The 12,181-nt window shown below is 36.5% G+C and overlaps 2 protein-coding genes across 2 annotated transcripts; one reads left to right on the plus strand and one right to left on the minus strand.

The window, feature by feature from the left end:
- Positions 1 to 6,014: 6,014 nt before the first annotated feature.
- Positions 6,015 to 7,226, minus strand: LOC110889725. Its single transcript, XM_022137285.2, has 2 exons — positions 7,108 to 7,226; positions 6,015 to 6,790 (listed from the first exon to the last, which is right to left on the minus strand). The coding sequence occupies exon 2, from the start codon at positions 6,537 to 6,539 to the stop codon at positions 6,054 to 6,056; it is 486 nt and encodes a 161-aa protein (XP_021992977.2). The 5' UTR covers positions 6,540 to 6,790; positions 7,108 to 7,226; the 3' UTR covers positions 6,015 to 6,053.
- A 796-nt stretch (positions 7,227 to 8,022) lies between these two features.
- LOC110891810 (heavy metal-associated isoprenylated plant protein 47) lies at positions 8,023 to 8,960 on the plus strand. The gene is made up of 3 exons (XM_022139362.2): positions 8,023 to 8,103; positions 8,193 to 8,271; positions 8,508 to 8,960. The coding sequence occupies exons 1-3, from the start codon at positions 8,095 to 8,097 to the stop codon at positions 8,825 to 8,827; spliced, it is 408 nt and encodes a 135-aa protein (XP_021995054.1). The 5' UTR covers positions 8,023 to 8,094; the 3' UTR covers positions 8,828 to 8,960.
- The last annotated feature ends 3,221 nt before the right edge of the window (positions 8,961 to 12,181 follow it).

Consider the following 12,181-nt stretch of genomic DNA (forward strand, 5'->3'; position numbering starts at 1 on the left):
AATCTATTTTTTTATAAAATTACTTTCCTATTTAATTTATGAGAGAGAACATGATTTATGCAATCAATTTAAGATGAAAATTACACATATACCCTTTTTGTATTTAATTAAATGGAAAAAATAACCACATAATTACCATCATACCACTCATCTAAATCTCAAAATCATAGAAATCAAGGGCCAAGATGAGTTCATACAGTTCACAACTGAGGGGGGTGTTCACTCTTGAACCTAATCCTATATATATATATATATATATATATATATATATATATATATATGGGATCACTAATGAAAACCACCTCCAGTTGTAAGAAGCATGAGAACTACACCGTACGGGGCAAGTTGGACCAAAAATTTTTTTCATGTAGATGTGTGTATTATAAACGCATTTGTAAAAAAAATTCAAAAAAAAAAATGTCATGTGTGTAGTTTTGAGCACCACAAGTTTGTGTTCACGGGTACCGTAAAATTTAAATAAAATTTACCGTACCCGTAAACACAAACTTGTGGTGCTCAAAACTACACACACGACATTTTTTTTTGAATTTTTTTTACAAATGTGTTTATAATACACGCATCTACATTTATAAAATTTGAGATTAAATTGTCATTGGATGTGGTTAAATGGCAACAACAATGCCTTTATTTATAGTGTTGAAATTGATTACCATTTATTAAATTAATAAATCAAAAAAAGTAATTTAATTGCATAACCTACTGAATAGAGACAACATTTGCAAATGAGGAATTGTAACCCAAATATCAAACATTTACTTAATATTTAAAAAAAAAGACTAGACAGCATTTGGACGGGGTAAACACCACCAAAAAATACAGTTTTTCTGCCAGAATTCAAATTTTGATTTTTAAGATCCACGTAACCTTCATATTTCAACGGCATACACATGTGTACTTGGATATAAATAGAACAGTACGTATGTGCACTCAGCATCGTACATATGTGTACAGTAATTCACAACTGTACATCAAACATTTAATACAAAAAAAAATTCTGAGATATGACAAAAACAGACGATATACACATGTGTACACCGCATTAAAAACATGGCAAAATCAGAATACACATGTGTACATCGCATTTAAACAGAACAAGGATAATGAATTTAAAATATGAAAGATATTATGGATAAGGAATTAAAATGGGAAATATGTAACTGATTTCAATTATTAAGATAATGATTTAAATCTATTTTTTTATAAAATTACTTTCCTATTTAATTTATGAGAGAGAACATGATTTATGCAATCAATTTAAGATGAAAACTACACATATACCCTTTTTGTATTTAATTAAATAGAAAAAATAACCACATAATTACCATCATACCACTCATCTAAATCTCAAGATCATAGAAATCAAGGGCCAAGATGATTTCACACAGTTCACAACTGAGGGGGGTGTTCACTCTTGAACCTAATCCTATATATATATATAGGGGACCGCTAAAATGAAAACCACATCCAATTGTAAGAACCATGAGAACTACACTGTACGGGGCGAGTTGGACCAAAATTTTTTTTCATAAACGTAGATGCGTTTATTATAAACGCATTTGGAAAAAAATTCAAAAAAAAAAATATCGTGTGTGTAGTTTTGAGCACCACAAGTTTGTGTTTACGGGTACCGTAAAATTTAAATAAAATTTACGGTACCCGTAAACACAAACTTGTGGTGCTCAAAACTACACACACGACATTTTTTTTGAATTTTTTTTTACAAATGTGTTTATAATAAACGCATCTACGTTTATGAAAAAAAATTTGGTCCAACTCGCCCGGATCATAAAGTTCTCATGGTTCTTACAACTGTAGTTGGTTTTCATTTTAGCGGTCCCCTATATATATATATGTATGTATGTATGTATTGTCACACCCCCAAAATCCACCATGCGGAGTATCACCGCTTGGAGGCGTGACATGACCAGGATCGAGCCACCAATCATATTGAACAACATAATTAAGTAAATAAAACCAAACACAATACGATTGGTGACCAAAAGGAAGTAAACCGATTTTAGGTTAGCAGCGGAAGCATAAAACATAAGTTCAAAACATAAGTCCATAGTTCATAAGTTTAAAGTCCAAAAGTAGGTTTAATAAGTTCATAAAGTTTATTCATTAAGTACTGGACATATCAGTTCGCATCCCACAACGACCACCTCCATATGCAAGCTCCATAGCATCTAATGACCTGCAAAGCATGTAATAACAAGTCAACAACAAAGTTGAGTGAGTTCACGGTTGGTTGTCCATTTTAGAGTTGTTTCCAAACACATAGTTTAATCTCATTCGGCTATCCCATAGTTCGAAAACGTTTATTAGTTAACCATCCCATGTCCACCTTCCCTGGCTATCCAGCCCGGCACTTTGGCCGTGGGGAGCTACCCCAGTATTTTAAACTACCAGACTCGTTTATCATATCGACTACTAACAAAAATCAATTGTGCCCTAGCGTCGGTGTTCTATCACCACCGACGTGCCATAGTCCATTAGTACACGCCCGTCCGACTGGCACGGTGTGAGGTTTGTTAAACCTAATAGCGCTATTAACTAATGACCCGCTCGCCATAGCCTCGGCGATTAAGTCGATACAAAAAGGGAGGGACTTCGCTGATAGAGTTCTAGTCCAGTAAGTCTAATACGTCCCAACAGGACGAGGAATTTACATTCCTGAACACGTCTCAAGGACGAGGAATTCACATTCCTGAACGCGTCCCAAAGGACGAGGAATCCCTATTCCTGTACCCATTCCCATTCCCACCGGGAAATTACCATGCTTTGTAGAAAAGTGTGAACTCACCTCGGTTTGCTCGGTTAGATTCTCAAATATCGCTAACAGTCAAGGTCGGTCAATCACGTCCTAGTATGATTTACAGTTAGTCATTTAGTGTCTTACAAATAGAGCACAACGTTCCTACACGTATCTATCACATAGCATGCATTACTTTAACTGTTTATGCCCATATATATATATACTTCCCATCCATTCCCCACTCATAAGCATACATAGGATAGTGCACGTAACACATATAACATGTTAGATCATTCACAGATAGCATACTCGACATTTAGACACGCAAGTCACAACTTATGTCAATTCAGCATTAACATTCAAAACCATCTGTTTTCGGACATTTTAATAAAATAGTTAACTTATTCCAAAAATTCCCAATTTTTTACAGAATGCCTAAAACGTTCCAAATATTATTGTGTAAAAATATCGGGGTCCGGTTCATTACCAATATTTTATAAAAATTCATTTTCCGGACTGAATTCAGATTTATATTTTTCTGACCACAGTCCACGAGATAATTTATTTAAAATTCATCGAGTGTCCGATTTACGAAATTCCAGTGGGGTAATTACAAATACATCGATGATCAACTATGGTATAAATTTCGTGATCAGACTCCACACAGATTACAAGTTATAACAGAAAACAAGACGCACTTTTTCAGCAGAAAAATTGCAGCTCTAGCTGCTGTTACGAGAAGACGCTTTTAAAATAGTAAACGGAGTCCAAAAATTACGATTCCGGTGCCATTAGAACCGTATTTCATAATAACACGTTTTAGAGTCAAAATATTAGTTTTTCGTAGTGTTTACAACCTGTTTACAGCCAACTGAAGTTGGCTGTAACTGTAAAACTTGGACAGATTCTGTTTTCATTCTTTAACTTACTAACTTGTGTTCGATTGATTCCGTTAACATGTTTAGTGATTATAACAACATCAAACATCAATATTACCCAGCAAAACATCAAATAATCAACCAATAATCATAACCACACAAGATCTACATGATTTACACACATATCTTCTCTTTATCCACACTTTAACACATTATGTTCAAGACTTGTTCATGAGCTTTAAGGTTTCTTAACTTTTTATCATTCTAACATCTATTAACCACTTAAATAACATAAAGAATGATCGGATCTAAGTTCTTACCACTAGCTCAAGGCTAGGGAAGTTCGAGTGTAGAAAAGTGGTGGTTAATAGCAAATGGAGAAGGTCCTTCCACTTCCGAACGCACCGAGCTTCGTTGGAGGACCTCTTGCACCTTTGGGTGAGTGTAGATTGCTTGAAAGATGATGTGAGGGTGGTGGTATGGTGGTGGTTGTTGGCTGCCAAAACAAAGGAAGAAGGAGAAGGGAGAGAAGTGGTGTTGAATGTGTGGATGGTGAAATGAGGCTTATGCTCACAAGACAACTCTTATAACCATTTCATGTGTTCATCCATTGTGTAAAGTGTCATAGATGGGGGAACATGATCTAATATAATAATCAAATAAAATCTATGGTGGGGCCACCATGTTGGATGGTCATAGGTGGGGGGGGGGTCTAGATGTAGGTTGTAACTAGTTAGTTTAATCATAGTTGAAATCGAAGTGTATTGGTTAGGGTATTAGTTACTAGATATTTATGTAGTGAGTGTTATGATATTCGGGGACCATAACTAATTCAGAAAAATAAAAGCAATGTCTCTGGTAATATTTTAGTGTTCCGGGTAATGTCCGGTTGTTCGGTTTGATACTATTCCATTAAAGTGCTTAATTAATCCGTAAAGTGTCATACATATATATTTTTGTAACGTTTTTAATTTTCAACACTCAGGAAAGCATAACAGACTATTTAGTAACTTTTCTGTATACTACTAGTATGTTAACATACACATGTAAGTATAACACAGATATCAGAAAGCAGTTAAATGATTCAGCACAGTCATTAAGCACTTCAATTTTCATTAATAAGTTGTACGGAATACATGGAATTTTGAGGGTTGTCACATTCTTCCCCTGTTAAAAAATTTCGTCCCGAAATTTAGCACGTGGTTACTGAGGAAGCTAGTTATGTTGCGTTGTTTTCCTAGTTTTCCTGGGTGTCACATCATCCCCCCGTTGATTTGGAATTTCGTCCCGAAATTCTGCAGTAGCTTCAGCCTCAGTAGTGGTTGCACTTTTCTTAAACAGCTGGGGATACTAGATTTTAATTTGGTCTTCTCGTTCCCAGGTGTACTCTAGGCCACGACGGAAATTCCAACGAATTCGGACGAGAGGTATTCGGGTGCGCTTGAGAATCTTAACATCTCGATCTGTAATCTTTACTGGTTCCTCAACGAATCGTAGCTAGTCGTCGATAGTGAGCTCCTTTAAGGGAACTATGAGGGTCTCATCTGACAGACACTTCTTCAGATTTGACATGTGGAATACGTTGTGAACTCCGCTGAGTTCTTCAGGTAGATTCAACCTGTAGGCCACCTTACCAATCTTCTCGATGATTTCAAAGGGTCCAACGTATCGCTACTTTTAAAAAAAAACTAACCCCCCCTCCCACCCCCACCCCCCGAAAAACCTAAACCCCCCTCCCCCACCCCCCAAAGGCCTAAACCCACCCCCAAGCTAAAATGCTAAAAACTAAACCCTCAAAAAACCTTAAAAAATCTAAAAAAATCAAAAAAAAAATCTAATATTTTTTTTAATATTTTTTTTGTTAAAATCGCTACTTTTAGTAGCTAAAAAACAAAAAAAAAATTCTGTCTACTAAAAGTAGCGATTTTTTTATAAAAAATATTAAAAAAAAATTGTGTGTTTTTTAGCTATTTTTAAGCATTTTTTGTTGTGTTCACATTGGTTCTCGCAGTTCTCGCAATAAAGGGTGGTTCCTAACGGATCTTTGTCATATATATATATATATATATATTAAGTGGAAATGACAACACAAACAAGATATACTTTCACATAATTTTAACTAAGGGCATGTGTAGTCATAAAGCCCTTTTAGGGGCGTTATGTGACATGTGGCATGCCACGTCACCCCGGGGCTTTATGGGGCGTTATGTAATTTGAGGCCGTAGTCATAAAGCCCCTGTGTAATCATTACTCATTTTTTAATTTTCATTTTTTTAATTCATTTGTAACTTTTTTAAAAATAAAATTCATTTAATTAAATAAAAAAGGTACAATAAAATTAAAAAAAAACATTAAACTAGAAAAAAAAACATTAAACTAGCATAAAAAAAATTACACAATCAAAGATTATATTTTTTTTCAATCCGCTCCTTTTGTGCCAACGCCATTTTCAAAGCTTTTCCCGTTAAGTGGTCATGCGGTTTGGAGTAGAAGTCAAAGTCGTGAGCCCATTGTCGATCCCGCATAATCTCCGTAACTTTTTCGTTCTCCTCCAAACGTTTGTTACCATGTTCGTGTATGTCTTGAAGCCGCTTGTTTATCTCCGAAAATGCGTGACTCATATCCGTTCCCATAGACATCGACGACGACTCGGGTTTTTTCGCCCGGCTTTTTCTTCCGGGCGGTCTTGGTAGCTCCTCCACCGGCTCGTCATCCGGAATTTCCTCGTTCAAGCCGATGTTTCGAGCGTCGGAGGTTGGCGTTTCGGGTTCACCCGACTCGTTTGTTTTGGACCTCTTTGATGGCCGTGTATTTCCCGAACGACCACTTGGAGTAGATACGACGGCCCATTTGGGGCTATGGCGAAGGATTTGCCAACACTTCATGTACGGGAAATGGCCATTAGCGTTCGTATACTCGACCAATGCCTCTTGCGTAATGTCTTCATCGCTACTTCCACTTTTCCATCCGGAATACAAGCGTTGGTACACGGTTTGAAAGTTTGTGCACTTCTTGTTTATATCGGTCCACTTCCCCTATATAGAGTCCGGTAGGCGGTATTCCTCTCCCCTACCCATGAGCTCGAAAAAGAGTTCTCGTATTCGGTTCCAAAATACGGTTTTACTTTGATTGTTTGCTACACACAAAACAATATAAAATGTTAGTTCAAAATTTAAAAAATAAAAACTGAAAATAATAAAAAACAGAAAAAAAATAACAGAGAATAATTAAAAAACAGAAAATAATAAACAGAAAATAAAAAAACAGAAAATAAATAAAAGAAAAACTGAAAATAAATAACAGAAAATAAAAAAAAACAGAAAATAATAAAACAGAAAATAAAAAACAAAAAACTGAAAATAAATAACAGAAAATAAAAAAACAAAAAAGAAATTATAAAACAGAAAAAAAAAACAGAAAAAAAAATTAAAAACAGAAAAAAAATAAACATACCTATGACCGGGTCCTCCGAAACATCGATGAAAGCGCGGGTTAACGCATACTCCTCTTCGGGCTCCCACGTTTGCACATTTTTTTTCGTTCGGGTGTTGGTTTCAACTTTCTTTTTATGTGCCTGTTTTGCTTTTCCTTTTCCTTTTTGCGTCTCCGGTTGCGTATCCGGTACCTCGGGTTGCGTCTCCGGAACAACATCGGGTTCGTGTAGTGGGGAGCCGAAAGCTTGAGCCGACCCAAACGCTTGAGACGACCCCATCCCATCTGTGTTTTGACTTGGGTTCCACCCGTAGAGATTAGGGTCCCATGATAGCGGTTGGTTCAAAAGATTCATGAACCCGGGACTTTGTTGATTGTAGTCGAGAAAACCGGAGCCGAAAGGGTTGGGTCTAGTGGGAACCGGTGCCACGGGACGAGTAGGATTGCCACTTTGGTTTGGGTCCGCACTAGATCGGGGAGGAATGAAGCCCCGGTTGAATGGATTCATTGTATAAAATATCAAGAATTGTAAAAAAATTTGGGAGAAATGAGAAGGTTTGAATGTGTATGGTAAAAAAATAAAGAGATGAGAATGATTTTAAAAGGAAAGTTGAAAAAGAAATTAATTTTTTTTATTGAATTTGACCGTTTGTAAACGGTCATAATTTTAAAATGTTTTGTTCTTCACGCCGCTATAATCTTCGCGCTGCCCAAAATTTTTCAAACATGGCGCCGGGGGGGCGGTGTTCAATGCGCCATAATGGCGCTATGAAGGGCAAACACGCCCCACTACGTTTAACCTAATATGCTTCAGCTTTCTATAAAGTATAAAAAGTAATTTTAATATTTATTACGCGTTGGTTAAACTTTCCAATGGAATAGCCTCAACACCTATAAATAACATTCTTTCTCATTCTTCAACAACCAACTACAAAACATCAAGAGAGAGAGTGACTAGATTCCAAACACACACTTGTTTAGCATCTGATCATTATCAACTTTATTCAAATGGCCAAGGTACAAATCTGTTCACACGCGCGTTCAGTTCAATTCCATTTTTGCATTTGTTTGAATCAATTGAAAAAAAAAAATGATTGGTTTTGTAGCAAAAGATTGTGGTGAAGATGGCCGTGAACAGCGAAAAGAAAAGCCGTAAGGCTCTGAAGATAGCTGTTAGTGTCGCGGGTAAGATATTCATCAACTATTACTTATTCTTCTTCCTTCTCTAGTGATAACGTATCAGTGGCGGCGGAACTTGACCAAAAAGTTTCGGAGGGTGAAAAGTCATAGGACCGAATTTATATATTATATAAATATTTAGGCAAAATAATTGTGGGGGTTGCACCCCCGGGTATCAACTAAGCTACACCCCTGAACGTATGTATTATAGAATTATATATAATTTGCAAATGGATAAACAGGTGTGGAGTCGGCATCTTTCGTTGGTTCAGATAAACATCAGATAGCATTGACTGGTGAACGAATAGATCCAATACAATTGACAAAGTTGCTAAAGAAAGGTGTTGGTCACACAGAGCTGGTGAGTGTTGGATCCGTGGAGGAGACGGCTCCAGCCCCTCCCGCCAGTGCTACGGCTCCAGCCCCTCCCGCCAGTGCTACGGTTAGTCAAGCACCAATCGTGGCGCCACAGATAAATTATCCTTATTGTTATAACTATGGTGTGCCGTATAATATCTACCAAGGCCCATATAACAACGATCTGGCTTGCTCAATAATGTGAGACATCATCAAATGAAACAGATTATTAATTAGCAATATGATTTGTAATGTGTGTAATCATAAGACTGTATAATTTATATTGTTATTAAGTTGGTACGTGAGATTTATACAAAAAGACATAAAATCATTCATTATATAGATGTGAGAACGGCTGGAACCATAATTAAAGGATGGGGTTGGCTAAATGCACCCCCTTTTTTACTAGTCATACCCCCCTTTCTAAAAATATATTTTAAAAGTTGTTAAATTTCACTCCTCTAAACAATTTAAATATTGTTTTTGAAAACTATTGTGTTTCTATAATTTGAAGACACTTTCTCTTACTAGTATTTTATTATATTTCTATAAAACGTTATTAAAATTAATAAAAAAGATATTTTTTATACAATAAAAAAGTTTCAGAACTTTTTTTTTTCAAAAAAAAAACAGTTGCTTTTATATTTTTTATTTATTTCGTATTTTAGTTCTCTCATCTTTCTATTTCTATTTTTATTAGTATTATTATATTAAAATGTTTTTTAATATAATTAACAACTTTTATCTATTAAAAGTAATAAGACGTAAAAAGAAATAAAACGTTAGTTAAGTTGGCTGGCTTTAAAGCTTCATTTAATTTTTTTTTGTATCATTGTTTATACAAACCGAATTCGCATACCCACTTCAAGCCGCTATGAACAAAAAAAATCCATTTCAAAATTAAAATGACTCACTTTGGTTTACAACGTAAGAAAACGATTATTTTTCAAAGGGTGTACCTATCTACACACCATTTTGCCTATTTATACACCAAAAAAGGTGTTTTTTGTCCCTATATGCACACCCTGCAGTGTCGAACTGTAGCCAAAACGCGACGTTTTGGTCCGGTTAACCAGACAAAGACTGACGGGTGTCTGACGGGTCTGTTGACCGGACCAAAACGCCGAGCTTTGGCCGCGTTTTGGTCCTATCAACCAGACAAAAGACTGACACCCGGTCTGGTTGACAGGACCAAAACGCGGCCAAAGCTCGGCGTTTTGGTCCGGTCAAAAGACACGTCAGACACCCGTCAGTCTTTGTCTGGTTAACCGGACCAAAACGCCGCGTTTTTCGACACTGCAAAGTGTGCATATAAGGACAAAAAACACCTTTTAAGGGTGACTAAGTGTATAGATAGTTTGGCCCTTTCAAATAATCAAAAAAATTTCTTTTTAAATAAAATAACGTTTTAAAAACAAATACTAGTAATAATAATAATTAAAGACAAAAAATGAAAGAAAACAAAAGGGTTTAAATTAAATTAATGTAAAAGTTGAATGAGGGGGTGCATTCAGTAGAAAAGGGGTACATTTAGCAACACCCTTAAAGGATATGTGTCAAAGACAATTTTTGTTACAATTGTAATAATGTAGGGTTCATGTTGTAATGGTTATTTATTACACGTAACTAAGAACTCAATTTATATTTAATAATTTGTTTTGGTCATAAATTATCGAAGCAATTAAGTGATCAAATTAGTTAAGTGAGGTAGTGTGCTAAAAAGTGTGTTGAAAATATGTTGGTTAAGTCATTTGGAAAAACAGTATTCAGGATACGGCTCAGGATATTGAGCTGTATCTATGATCAAACAGTGAGAAAAAAGTAAAGGGGGTGACACGAGATATACGAGGAAAGCCCTTGATCAATCTAGATCGCCCGCATAAAACCTCGGGAGCTGACAATCGCAGCTGCCTAGTTCTTCTTATTGCTTTAAACTTCAGGATACAGTGCAGGATATTGACCAGATCGCTAAGTGTTACAATGCTTTGTGTGAAAGTAAAAGTTGCGAGAGAACAAGTGTGAGAGTGTGGTGAGTGTAGCTGTGATGTCCTATTCGATCTGGTATACCCACCTATTTATAGTAACGAATTACAAACGAAAATTCCTATAAATATGGGATGCTCCGAATATTCCATTGTAAACGTTGTAGACCGAGTAATGCGGCTTCAACGTCTTTATTCGAACGACTTGGACCGAGTCTTCCGCGAAATGATTCCTTGATAACGTTGCCAGCTTCTAACCCACGTACCTGCACATAATCCGTTAGTAATCCTGAGGATACCATTCAGGATGTTACCAATATCCTGAATCAGCATCCCGGATGTGAACAGATATCATATAACCAAGATATAATCCAAGATATTTCTCAGGATATGGGCTCAGAATTTCACCCATAACAATTGTCCCCAAAAATGTTACCGTTAAGTATCCTGATACTAACGGTTACATTTTTCACGAATAACGAGGTAATTAAGAGATAAGACCTTGATGTGACTAGTTGTAACCACGCAGCCTATAATTACTCATTACATCCCTATAACTTCTCATCCTCATCATCATTTAACCTTTACCGAAGAGAAAAAGGTAAACATTTCTCTCTCAACTCCATCTTCCTCTTTCATTCTACTCAATATTCCAGTGACAATATGGCAAGGCAGACAAGATCCAGCTCCAGCGATTCTGCTCCCACGTTTATCCACCAGAATATTCTCCAAGATCCGGAGAAAGAAATATGCACCTTTGATAGTGCACACTTGTCAGCCCTTAAAACCTCATGTCACACCCCAACCGATGGCGGAATCATCGGGGCGCGGCACTGAACGAAACAGATTGTCCAGAAGTTTCCACAACAACTATTATATAAATTCAGTTTAAATGACACGTCCCATACCGTGTCCCAAATAAATAAACAAGTTATCATAGAAAGCAGCTAGGAAAATAATTCCGTTCCGACAACTCATATTCAATTATTATTACAGACAATTGTTTATTGTTTCTAGACTCCCTAGCCTCGATTTCATCACCATGCGCCTAAGCATCCTAGCAACTTACGCACCTGTCACATACGTTAAAATAAAGTCAATACATATAACGTAAAGGTGAGCACACAAGTTTGATAATAGCATATAGAGTTCGAATAGTTTACGCATAACCAGGCACGTACACAGAGGAAAACGATGCATGTTAATTATCGACATGGGACCATCGATACCAACGATTGCGGGTTGACCGTCCGAGACGGTTCGCAATACATGATTACCACCGTAATCCATGCAAGTAATTGTACTTAACAACCCCCGTGTGAACGGGTGCTGAGTCCAAACTATAGTACTATGTTGCTAAGGCAGGTAGATAGCACTCCACGTGTAAACATAATAAACAGCATTCATTTAGTCAAGTAGCACATGCAATTGGTTAGCGTTCAAATAGTTTGTGTTTGATTGTGATTTGATAGGTAACGTATGTAACACCCAAAAGTGCTAAAAGCAAAAGGGATCGAGTATACTCACAGTGATTGATTATGGATTGAAGGGAGCGCTGATAGTAAGATTAGCCTGAA

The sequence above is a fragment of the Helianthus annuus genome, chromosome 11 (assembly GCF_002127325.2).
Source record: "Helianthus annuus cultivar XRQ/B chromosome 11, HanXRQr2.0-SUNRISE, whole genome shotgun sequence".
NCBI lineage: Eukaryota > Viridiplantae > Streptophyta > Magnoliopsida > Asterales > Asteraceae > Helianthus > Helianthus annuus.

Excerpts from the sequence above, each read along its gene's own strand:
- LOC110889725 (XM_022137285.2), bottom strand. The coding sequence starts at position 6,539 with ATGAAGTGTTGGCAAATCCTTCGCCATAGCCCCAAATGGGCCGTCGTA.
- LOC110891810 (XM_022139362.2), top strand. Across the intron at positions 8,272-8,507 it reads GATAGCTGTTAGTGTCGCGG|GTGTGGAGTCGGCATCTTTC; the intron begins GTAAGATATTCA and ends ATGGATAAACAG.